This window comes from Myotis daubentonii, chromosome 1 (assembly GCF_963259705.1).
Source record: "Myotis daubentonii chromosome 1, mMyoDau2.1, whole genome shotgun sequence".
NCBI lineage: Eukaryota > Metazoa > Chordata > Mammalia > Chiroptera > Vespertilionidae > Myotis > Myotis daubentonii.
Window position 1 is genome coordinate 16,932,396 of NC_081840.1, and position 12,729 is coordinate 16,945,124.

Below are 12,729 nucleotides of genomic sequence, written 5' to 3' on the forward strand. Positions count from 1 at the left end.
TTCTTTTAATCCAGACTGTTTTAACCTTGGTTTTCTAGAAGAGTTAAATCCAAAATGAAAAAGGATTTGCTCACTTGTGCTACATATTGTTTCACTTGTGCTTTCTCTTCAACTGCAGCTACTTGCTTTCTGCATAGTTCCCCAAGGAAGTCACCTTGTTCTCTCCATAGTGGTTCTGTCTTTTACTTCTGTCTGAGTTTAGGAGACCCTGTCTTTTCAATCAATTGTTTTGTTTCAACATTCTCTTTAACAAGTTACAGATAACTTGTTATGTGGTTCATGCATTATTTTTATTAGCATTATTTCTTATTCATCCTTGGATAAGATATCTAGACCTGAAGTTTCTCGGCAATTCAGGGTATGTGGATTTTCCTCAGCTTTACTCTTTGTTCCCTTGGGTTTTAGTTTAATACTCTTTTTGAGTATATAGCTATGTACAAGTATGGGCATTATTTTAGTATTTAGTGTGTTTTTATTTAATGTAACTCTATAGGTCTAAAAAGATATCTTCTTTTATAACCTGTTGGTAGACTCCCTAATGATCTGAAGAGAGAATGTGAACAACTGTAATCTCTAGTGTGTACTAACACGCTGACATCAGGCCATGTAGTTTCCTGGAAATTTAAATCTTTAAAAAATTTTTTTTGTTTTTTTGATTAAGGTATTACATATGTGTCCTTATTGCCCCATTGTCCCCCCACCATCCCCACTCATGCCCTCACCCCCCTGTTGTCTGTGTACATTGGTTAGGCTTATAGAAATTTAAATCTTTGAATGAATAAAAGATGTTCTGGTATAGAGTTGGGTAGTACACACTGTTTCCAGAGCAGCCCTCACTATGACAGCTGTTCAGTTTCCTGTTTGTTACAGATCTGGGGTTTCTGAAGGAATGGAGGAAGGCTTGCTTTCTTTTTAGTTGTGTTGGCCTTGCTATGTTTCTAAGCATGGGTGGCAGGTCAGTTAAGACATTGGGATCTGGCTTAGTAAGCCTGGACATCTCATTCATTCATTTATTTATTTATATGTTTTTATTGATTTTAAAAAAATATATTTTATTGATTTTTTACAGAGAGGAAGGGAGAAGGATAGAGAGTTAGAAACATCGATGAGAGAGAAACATTGATCAGCTGCCTCCTGCACACCTCCTACTGGGGATGTGTCTGCAACCAAGGTACATGCCCTTGACCGGAATCGAACCTGGGACCTTTCAGTCCGCAGGCCGACCCTCTATCCACTGAGCCAAAGCCGTTAGGGCTAATATTTTTTTTAGAGAGAGAAAGGAGATGGATAGAGAGATAGAAACATGGATGAGAGAGAAACATCATCACTTGGCTGCCTTCTGCAGACCCCCTACTGGGGATTGAGCCCGAAACCCAGGCATGTACCCTGACCAGGAATCGAACCAGTAACCTCTTGGTTCCTGGGTCGACCCTCAACTGCTGGGCTAGACATCTCTTTTCCATTCTGGTAATAAAAGGATGGAATAGGTAGTGACAGATGCTGTTTAAAACCTGATGTTAGACTTGGTTCTTAATATATTTATGTTTACTATTTTTATATTTCCTAACATCACTTAGTTTGAAATTTTCTCTGATGTAAATTCTCTTTCAGAACCCAGATATTTGAAAAATAGCTTTTAAAATGTCTAGTCTATTTGTATTTGGAAGTTGTTTAAAGAGAATAAATCTCCCTTCATTATATTCTTTAATTTAGTTAAAAGAAAGCTTGGAGCAATCAATAGGCCAACTGCGGAGTCAGCGTTTATTGAGAAACTCAGGAGGGAGAAGTATTTCTGTTACGAGTCTGAGTGCAAGTGAACTTGATGGTGGCACTGTGACAGGTAAACGCTACAGCAGTTCTGAAAATCCCTTTCATTTAAAAAATATTCCCAAAGTGCATAGTGGATCTATTTAATCTTTGGATAATTACAACCCATACATAAATTCATACAAATAAGGTATTAAAGAAGCAGTCAGCTATGGTATAGTGAATATTAAAAAGTATGTCTAACAGTACTCTGATCTTGTGAGTCTTCTGGTTTTGTTGTTCTCAGACTCCACAGACCATGCAGAGCTTTACCTGACAACACTAGGGTTGAAGCATCTGCCATCAATCAAAACAAAAATAGGATCTAGTGACATTAGTAGATTTCTGGATTAGGAATCCTAGTTTCATAGTTTTTCAAATCTCTCATTATGAAATATCCTATGACACTTGTTAAGAACAGGTGATCTTTATCCTTGGTGTGCAGCTAGAATTCAATGGCTGGATTAAAGGTGAAAACACTTAGTTTGTCTGTAATTAATCTTATTTGTACTTTTCTGCAGCACTGAGATTTATGTTTGAATAAACAAGACTTAGGCTAGAAAAGAGTAAAAAAGTCTGCAGTGAAGCGAGGTGATTTAGGTAGAGTGCACATCAGCAGCTCACATTGTTAATACTGCTATTGATCCCAATAATAAGGATTACAAATAGGACACAATCAGCTATTCTTCTTTATGTAGTTAGTTTTTATTGGTCTTCAAATGCCATTTATATGTTAGATTCATTAACTTGTTATTTGAAAAATTCTGTTATAGTATTATATTAGTAATATTATATTAATATTATTTTATATTAAATTATATTTAATTATACTACTATTAAATTCTGTTATAGTAGTATTTATATTAGATATAAAAGTTATTTTTATTTAGCAGTTATTTTTGTGTAAGAGAAAATATATTGCTTCTTTGAAAAGTATAGCAAATTAGAACTTTTGACATATTCTATTTCCAGCATATTTTTGTTCATTTGATCAGCTTTAAGAGCAAGATTAGTGCCAATTTTGTGGAATTTTATGGCTACAATAACATACTTGGGGGAATAGGCTGGGCTAAGGGCACATGTGTATATTCATATCTGCTATGTACTTACTGATAAAATTTTAGATCATTTCCTCTTATGCAGCATTTTTATCCTCTTCCTTTTCTTTCATTCATAAAGAAAGCCACCGTTTTCCACCTACCTCACCTCTCAAGGACTATGGGGATCAACAGGGTAGTAAACGAATTAGATCCAGAGCTGGTGTCCGATTTGTTCGGGAGACTGAGAACGTGGGCCAGGTACTTTGTACCATTTGGTACTCTGTATTCCTTACCTTTCTATATAAATGACTGACACTTGAATTCTATGACTACATTTGAACCAGAGTTTCATCACCAGTAACTTTGTACTGATTTTTTTTAAACAAGTAAATTATTTTATTTTTAATGTACTAATCATCATCATATATTTATTTAGAATTTTTTTATGGAGGATTATATTTTGTAGACCAATTTAAAAGTGAGTTTACTTTGACATGTTTTGTTTCCTTGTTCAGCTGGGTCACTCTTCTGTAAGCCTTGCTAAGTGAGCTACTTTCTGTTTTGCTAAGTTTGGTTTAGTAGGAACAAGTTAGTCCTTGTGTGGTTAACCTGTTGATTTTTCAGTTAGTGTTTTTCTGATTGTTGAGTCATCAAGGGAGCCACTTTCTGTTAAGTAAGAAATTCCATACTTTTTCTATGTATTCACTAAAATTTCAGAGGTATTCATTCTATGGAAATACTTCTTTTTCTGCTTCTTTAAATTTCTCTGCAAGAGCTGAACAAACATTTTTGTTGTTGTTGTCCTGGGTAGCTACATAAATTATATAAGGACTAGGGGATTTTGCTGACTTTGACATCTTTGTCTTGGTTGTTTTAGGACTGAGGGTTCCCATTTTGTCAGTATACTCATCTGTAGCTTTCACTTGTTATTGCATAAAATAAAGAGATAACAAAACCAGGTGCATTAGAAGACACCTTGTAGAAACTTTTCCTTCACTATGTTATTTTTTAGTAGTTATAACTTGTTAGCACAAATGATATTTTTAAACCTAGAGCAGAGAACAGGGGTGGGCAAACTTTTTGACTGGAGGGCCACAATGGGTTCTTAAACTCGACCGGAGGGCCGGAACAAAAGCATGGATGGAGTGTTTGTGTGAACTAATATAAATTCAAAGTAAACATCATTACATAAAAGGGTACGGTCTTTTTTTTTTTTTTTAGTTTTATTCATTTCAAATGGGCCGGATCCGGCCCGCGGGCCGTAGTTTGCCCACAGCTGGCAGAGAACAATATCCTAACATTACTTATTTAATCTTTCATTCTATTTGTTTATGTTCCTCTATCCTGTTAAAGTTCTTGTGCTTGGAAACAATGATGAGCAAAAACCTTGTATTTTCATGGAACTTAAAATCTAGCGTGGGAGCTAGATATTAATCAAATAAGTGCACAAATACATCCATAATTATGTGCAGAGATGCATGTTCTAACAGAAAGAGGCATAAGGCTATGGGAATGTATACTAGCGGCACCTGCCCCAGTCAGGGAAGGCTCCTTGAAAAACAAATGGCTGATGAGCTGAGATCCAAAGGTTCAGTAAGAGTCATTTAAGGTAGAACAAATACCTTGACAGGAAGGAGGATAGTGCTTATGAGTAAATTAAAGAAGGCCATGTGGCTAAAGATATATGAAGCACTGAGAACATGCATAGCCTTGTAAAGGAGTGACAACTATTTTGCAAAATTTGCTCTGGCTCCAGTGTTGAAAATGGAGTCATTGTGGGCAAACCAATTAGGAAGATATTGCTGTATTCTGGGTGGAGATGATGGTCACTTGGAGTAGGAGAAATTGAGTTGGAAAGAAGGGGGTAGACTTAAAAGCTATTTGCTGGACAAAATGAAAGGTATTGAAGATCAGAAGACCATGTGAGGAAGGTGGGATGAGTGAAATGGGGGTGACAAATATGAATCCTAAAATTCTGTTTTCCAAAATGGGAAAATCATGATGGTAAAACCTGTGTATTGTCTGTTGTTCATCCACTGTATTACCTACCTCCATTCCTTTCTCTTTCATTGTTCTTCCTTATTTTAAGTCCATTCTCTTAAGATGACCTTTCGCTCCACATGACTGTGTACATCTTAATGCCACCGTGCGACATTTGTGGTTTTGTTTATTTATCTGTCTTCCATGTTAAATTGTGAGCCACTTGTTGCCCAGCACAATAATTGGCACTGATTAGTTGCTCAACATTCATTTGTTAAAAACAAATCAATTTGTTGTTTCTGCAAGTCTATATATAACTTAAAAATTTTTTTATTATAAGTTATAAAATACACATACACATATAGATAAATATTTGCAATTAAAAGTACAATAATATGAATGAAAATCCATGTAATCATCACCCAGGCCAAGAAACAGATCGTTGTTATACCCCCAAAGCCTCTTTTTAATTTCTTCTTTCCCTATGTGCTATCAACTACCTTGATGTTTATGTTAACCATTATCTTGCTTTTTAAAAAGAAATCATTTTTACTACTTACATCATATTTATCTCAATGGAATAATACTGTAGACCTTCTTTTGTAACTTGCTTTTTCCATCCGATGTTATGCTTTTGACATTCAGCCTTACTAATGTGTAGGTAGGTTGGATCATTTTCACTGCTGTAGGATGCACGGTTGAAGGAATATATTGGAATTTATTTGTTCCAATTCTATCTTTAATGGACTTTTGGTTTGTTTTCACTGTTCTCATTACGAGCAGTGCTGCTCCAAACATTCTTTTACGTGGTTCATAGTGTATGTGGGCACGTTTCTCTGTAGCCTGGGTTGGCACGCTGCAGGGTGTGGTCTACTTGAATAAGGTTCTGTTGTAGCACAGCCTTGTTCATTGGTTTATGGCTACTTCTGAGCTATAACAGAAGAGTTGAGTAATTGTGGCAGAGACCATATAGCTCGAAAACCTGAAATATTTGCTATTGTACCCTTTACAGAAAAAGTTTACTTACCCCTTTTCTACAGTATCTCTAAGGAGTGGAGTTATTATACTATAAAGATGTAATGGTTAATATTATATATTACTTTTTAAAAATTGCTTTTCTTTGGAAAGAAATTTTATTTCATTTAGAGTAGACATTAAATTTTATTCAGTCTTAATAACATTATAAAATTTGGGCCTTATTACAAAGAACAAGTTCTTATTCTTGACCCTCAGTGAGTCTTCATGGAAGATTCAACAGAATCCTCATTGGATAATTATGTTCTGCCTTTCCTAGCTTCATGCTTTTCATCAATCCCTCCGAGACCTCAGCAGTGAACAAGTTCGCCTTGGAGATGATTTCAACCGGGAGCTTGCCAGAAGATGCAGGTAAAGGCAGAGTATGGTTTTCACTGGAGGCATGAATTATTCGAAGATTGAAATTGGTTTTATAATTTACATGTTTACATGAATTTAAAAAACTGAACTGTGTTTTTATACTAAAACAGTTCAAGTCCTTTTGAATTTAGAATGTATCATGATGACTCAATGTTAGACACATTAATTTCATATTTTAACTTATTACAATGGAATGCTGATGCTGCAGAGAGAGACATTGTAGAACCTTATCAAAAAGGTAGATTTACAAAAACATTGAAGAGAGAGAGATGGAGACAGACAGACAGACATAAACAGAGACCACCTGACTGATAATGGAACTATAAAATAAAAAGCATAATGTGGATTTTGTCGACCAATGGACATGGCACATTGTAGAATCTGATATTTTAGTTTTCAGTTGAAATCTTCAAAAATCACTGGTTTATATCTGCGCAGTCTGTGCAACTTGTCAATTCTGAGTAGTCCCCAAGAAGTACAGCTTCATTTAAAATTTCTTTACTGTCTTTTCATTTGCATCATCAGCCAGGACAGTTGGTTTTCACTTAGAGGCCATCTTTTTAAAAAAACAAAGATTTTGTATCCCTTCTCAAGAGTTACAATCTGTGTAACAATGAATAGAGAATAGCAGAGCTGATTTGAAATTTGTTTACAAGTTCACTTGCTAACTCCCACTCCAGCTAATGAAATCATTCCACACACCAATTTGGTGTTGTGATAGCAAAAGGAGTAAAAAATATAACTTTTGATAGATTTGGAAGATGGCGACCGGCAGAAAGATAGGGAGGGAGAGAGTGTGAGAGAGTGAGGGAGTGATAGAGGAGTGTGTGGACGTGTGTGGTGTGTGTGTGTATGAGCTAGGGACAGTTAGATTCTGCAGGTCTTCCAAGGGGTTGCCAAACTGAGCAGTCTTAGATGGCGGAGCCCCACTAACAACGTGGACACTCCTGGGTGGTCAGCGTGGGCACAGAGACCATGCCATCTTGAGAAACAGAGTTGCTTGAGACTAAGATCCTGGCCTCAGCACCACCCAGTCTGGTCTCAGATGCAAACCAGGACCCTGCAGCCACTGGGGACAGAGACCTGCGACCACAGCTGCAGACCCACAGACACCAAGAATTCAGACATCCTGGCTGCAGATTTCTGTGAGTCACAGAGCCTATCCCCCTCCCTGCAGGCTCACGGGCAGCGCCATAGTAACTGATAGACCCGCCCCTCAGATGGGCACTGTGCTGCTATAGGAATTTGAGCCTGGGAGCGCGCGGACACTGGGAATCTGTTCCCTGCAACACAATTGGGCAACCAAACCTGAAGCCCATGCAGTGCGGCAGTGCCACCTGACTTCGATTCTCGGCAAGCACACACTGAAGTCTGTTTCCCACAGTGCAGGAGCGGACCTCCTGCCAACACAGTGCTCTGTTTAACCCAGTCCCCCAAGCTGACCGGGACCCTCATTCTCCGGGTGGGAGGCAGCACTAAGCACCAGTGACTTGACTCTGTTTCTTATCACGTACGCCTGGGATCCCTGACTCCCAGTGCATTCACACTAAGAGCCAGTGACTCCAATTCTTGGTGCATGCGCACACAGGGACCCTGATTCTCAGCACGAGGCCACGCGAAGCAACAGAGACTCTGTTTCTGGATTCTTGGGGAACTCTGACTCCTGGCACCCGCTAGGGGACTCTGATTTTTGACACACGCAAGGGGGCAGGGGTATCTGTTTCAGCGCGGCGCAGGCAGGGTCCCTGATTCTAGGTATGCACATGAGGCCACACTGAGCGCTGGTAACGCTGACACTGGGTGAGCCTGGTTCCCACCAACCCAAGGCAGCCACATATCTTAGTGTCAGAGCTCATCATTAACACTAGGGTGGTACAAAGCTCCCACTGCACATGGTCCAGGCCCACGCAACTTGACGTTTGAACCTTTTGGTGATAGTCAGAATGGGGAGACGACACCCCATTCTGAAAGAAAATGAGGAGTTGCCAAGAAAGGAAATTAGTGAAATTGAAGCATGCAACATGACAGAAAAAGAATTCAGAGTAATGGTTGTACAATTCATTCACCGGATGGATGAGAAAATCAACAACCTATGCAACAATCAGGAAGAAATGAAAAGTGATATAATTACAATCAAAATCACCATGGAAGGTTTCAACAGTAGACTAGAAGAAGCAGAGGACCGAATTAGTGAGTTAGAAGATAAGGTAGAGAAACAAGCTCAATCTGAACAGCAACTGGAGAAAAAAATTAAAAAGCAGGAGGAAAGCCTAAGGGAGCTTTGGGACAACATGAAACGAAGTACCATACACATAATAGGGCTGCCAGAAGGACAAGAAGAACAGCAAGGATTAGAAAATCTATTTGAAGAAATAATGACAGAAAACTTCCCAGATATGGTGAGGAAAAAAGTTACGCAGGTACAGAGAATCCCAAGCAAGATGAATCCCAAAAGACCCACACCAAGACACGTCATAATTACAATGGCAAATGTTCACAACAAAGAGAGAATCTTAAGGCTGCAAGAGAGAGACAGAGAGTTACCTACAAAGGATCCCCCATCAGATTATCAAATGATTTCTCAACATAAACACATCAAGTTAGAAGGGAATGGAAGGAGGTATACAAAGAGTTGCAAAGCAAAGGACTGAATCCAAGAATAATCTATCCAGAAAGACTATCAATCAAAATTGAAGGGGAAATCAGGAGCTTCACAGACAAAAAAAGGCTAAGGCCTATCACTACCAAGCCAACAATGCAAGAAATGCTAAAGGGAATGCTGTAAAAAGAAGAAATAAAAAGGTAAGAAAGAACACAGGCACAAAAATAAAAATGACTACAAACAAGTACCTTTCAATAATGACTTTAAATGTAAATGGACTAAATGCTCCAACCAAAAGACATTGAGTGGCTGAATGGATAAAAAGACACGACCCATATATATGCTGTCTATAAGAGACCTACCTCAGAACAAGGGACTCACACAGACTGAAAGTGAAGGGATGGAAAAATTTCTTTCAGGCAAATGGAAATGGAAAAAAAAGCTGGTGTAGCAATACTTATATCTGAAAAAATAGACCTCAAAGTGAAGGCCATAACAAGAGATAAGGAAGGCCACTTCATAATACTAAAGGGATCGATATAACAAGAGGATATAACCCTGATAAACATATATGCACCCAATGCAGGAGCACCCAAACACATGAAAAAATTCCTGGAAGATATCAAGGGAGAGATTGACAACAATACAATTATAGTAGGGGCCTTAAACACACCACTGAAATCACTGGATAAATCCTCTAGACAAAAACTCAGCAAAGAAACAGCAATCCTAAATGATTCACTAGATCAGATGGACTTAATTGACATCTTCAGAGCACTTCACCCCAAAGCCACGGAATATACGTTCTTCTCAAGTGCACACGGGACATTTTCAAAAGTAGACCACATATTGGGTCATAAGCAAAGTCTCCCCAAATTCAAGAAGATTGAAATCATACCAAGTATCTTTTCAGACCACAATGGCATAATATTAGAAATAAACTACAATAAAAACAATTCAAAAATCTCAAACACTTGGAATCTGAATAGTATACTACTAAATAATGATTGAGTTACCAATGAGATCAAGGAAAAAATTAAAAACATCCTGGAAACTAATGACAATAAAAACACAAGAATCCAAAATCTATGGGACACAATTAAAGCAGTCCTGAGAGGGAAGTTTATAGCTCTACAGGCCTATCTCAAAAAACAAGAAAAGATGGTAGTAACTCATCTAACTCTACAACTCAAAGAATTAGAAAGAGAGCAACAAGAAAAGCCCAGAGCGAGCAGAAGGAAGGAGATAATAAAGATCAGAGCAGAAATAAATGACATAGAGACCAAAAAAACAATACAAAAGATCAATGAAACCAAGAGCTGGTTCTTTGAAAGGATAAACAAGATTGATGAGCCTCTAGCCAGGCTCACCAAGAAACAAAGAGAGAGGACCCAAATAAACAAAATCAGAAATGAAAGAGGCAAAATAACAACAGACCCCACAGAAATTCAAAGCATTGTTAAAAAATACTACAAACAACTCTACTCCAACAAACTAGACAACCTGGAAGAAATGGACATATTCCTAGAAAAATACAACCTTGAAAAACTCAATCAGGAAGATTCTAAAAATCTCAATAGGCCAATAACTATGGAAGAAATTGAAGCAGTCACCAAAAAGCTCCCAGCAAACAAAAGCCCGGGGCCAGATGGCTTCACAGGGGAGTTATACCAAACATTCATGGAAAAACTAAAACCTATCCTCCTCAGGCTATTCCAAAAAATTCAAGAGGAAGGAACACTTCCCAGCTCATTCTATGAAGCCAGCATCACCCTAATACCAAAATCAGATAAAGACAACCCAATGAAAGAGAATTATAGGCTAATATCCCTCATGAACATAGATGCCAAAATGTTCAACAAAATTCTAGCAAATCGGATCCAGCAGTACATCAGAAAGATCATACACCATGACCAAGTAGGATTTATCCCGGGGATGCAAGGATGGTACAATATCTGCAAATCAATAAATGTGATACATCACATAAACAAATTGAGACATAAAAATCACATAGTCATATCAATTGATGCAGAAAAAGCATTTGACAAAATCCAAACCCTTTCTTGATAAAAACTCTCAGCAAGGTAGGAATAGAAGGATCATACCTCAACATAATAAAAGCCATATATGACAAACCCACAGCCAACATCATACTCAATGGACAAAAAAGAGAACCATTTCCCCTAAGAACAGGAACAAGACAGGGATGCCCACTCTCACTACTCCTGTTTGACATAGTACTGGAAGTACTAGCCATTGCGATCAGACAAGAAGAAGAAATAAAAGGCATCCAAATTGGAAAAGAAGTAAAACTGTCCTTATTTGCAGATGACATGATACTGTACATAGAAAACCCTAAAGACTCCATAAAAAAATTATTAGACTTAATAAAAGAATTTGGCAATGTAGCAGGATACAAAATTAATGCCAAGAAATCTATGGCATTTCTTTACACCAATAGTGACCTTACAGAAAGAGAAACTAAAAAAGCAATCCCATTTACCATCGCACCAAAAAAATTAAATACCTAGGAATAAACTTAATTAAGGAGGTAAAAGACCTATATGCGAAAAACTATAGGACACTGAAAAAGGAGATAGAGGAAGATATAAACAGATGGAAGAACATACTGTGTTCATGGATTGGTAGAATCAACATCATCAAAATGTCCATACTGCCCAAAGCAATCTATAGATTCAATGCAATCCCCATCAAAATGCCAACAACCTATTTCACAGACTTAGAATGAACATTCCAAAAATTCATCTGGAATAAAAAAAGACCTCGAATAGCTGCAGTAATCCTGAGAAAGAAGAACAAAGTAGGTGGGATCTCAATACCAGATATCAAGCTGTATTACAAAGCCACTGTTCTTAAAACAGCCTGTTACTGGCACAAGAATAGACATCAATGAAATAGAATAGAGAACCCAGAAATCGACCCAAACCACTATGCCCAATTAATATTCGACAAAGGAGGCAAGAGCATACAATGGAATCAAGACAGTCTCTTCAATAAATGGTGTTGGGAAAATTGGACAGATACATGCAAAAAGATGAAACTAGACCACCAACTCACACCATACACAAAAATAAGCTCAAAATGGATAAAGGGCTTAAACGTAAGATGGGAAACCATAAAAATACTAGAGGAATCCACAGGCAGCGAAATCGCAGACATATGCTGAAGGAATTATTTCACTGATACTGCTCCTAGGGCAATGGAAACTAAAGAGAAAATAAACAAATGGGACTACATTAACAAAAAAGCTTTTGCACAGCAAAGGAAACCATCAACAAAACAACAAGAAAACCCACTGCATGGGAGAACATATTTGCTAATGTTATCACTGATAAGGATTTAATCTCCAACATTTACAGGGAACTCGTACAACTTAACAAAAGGAAGATAAACAATCCAATCAAAAAATGGGCAATAGACCTAATTAGATACTTTTTGAAAGAAGACCGAAGGAAGCTAAGAAACATATGAAAACATGCTCAAAGTTATTAATTATACGAGAGATGCAAATCAAAACGACAATGCGGTATCATCTCACACCTGTCAGAATGGCTATCATCAACAAATCAACAAACAAGTATTGGAGAGGATGCAGAGAAAAAGGAACCCTTTTGCACTGCTGGTGGGAATGCAGACTGGTACAGCCACTGTGGAGAACAGTATGGAGTTTGCTCAAAGAACTAAAAATGGAACTCCCATTTGTCCCTGCAATCCCACTTCTAGGAATTTATCCCAAGAAACAAACACCAATCAGAAAGGATATATGCACCCCTATGTTCATAGCAGCACAATTTACAATAGCTAAGATTTGGAATCAGCCTAAGTGCCCATCAGCAGATGAGTGGATTAAAAAAACTTTGGCACATCTATGCAATGGAATACTAT

General features: G+C 37.7%; 1 protein-coding gene across 8 annotated transcripts in view; it reads left to right on the forward strand.

The window, feature by feature from the left end:
- The window catches only part of CEP128 (centrosomal protein 128), a 343,429-nt gene that overhangs the window by 27,763 nt on the left and 302,937 nt on the right, over positions 1-12,729 (forward strand). For 6 of the 8 annotated variants that reach the window (XM_059688963.1, XM_059688957.1, XM_059688982.1 and 3 more), the window contains 3 exons: positions 1,714-1,840; positions 2,986-3,104; positions 6,121-6,212. In XM_059688963.1, coding sequence (XP_059544946.1) covers positions 1,714-1,840; positions 2,986-3,104; positions 6,121-6,212 — 338 coding nt within the window. The remainder of the gene's footprint in view (positions 1-1,713; positions 1,841-2,985; positions 3,105-6,120; positions 6,213-12,729) is intronic. The other 2 variants (XM_059689008.1, XM_059689018.1) reach the window with 1 other exon arrangement.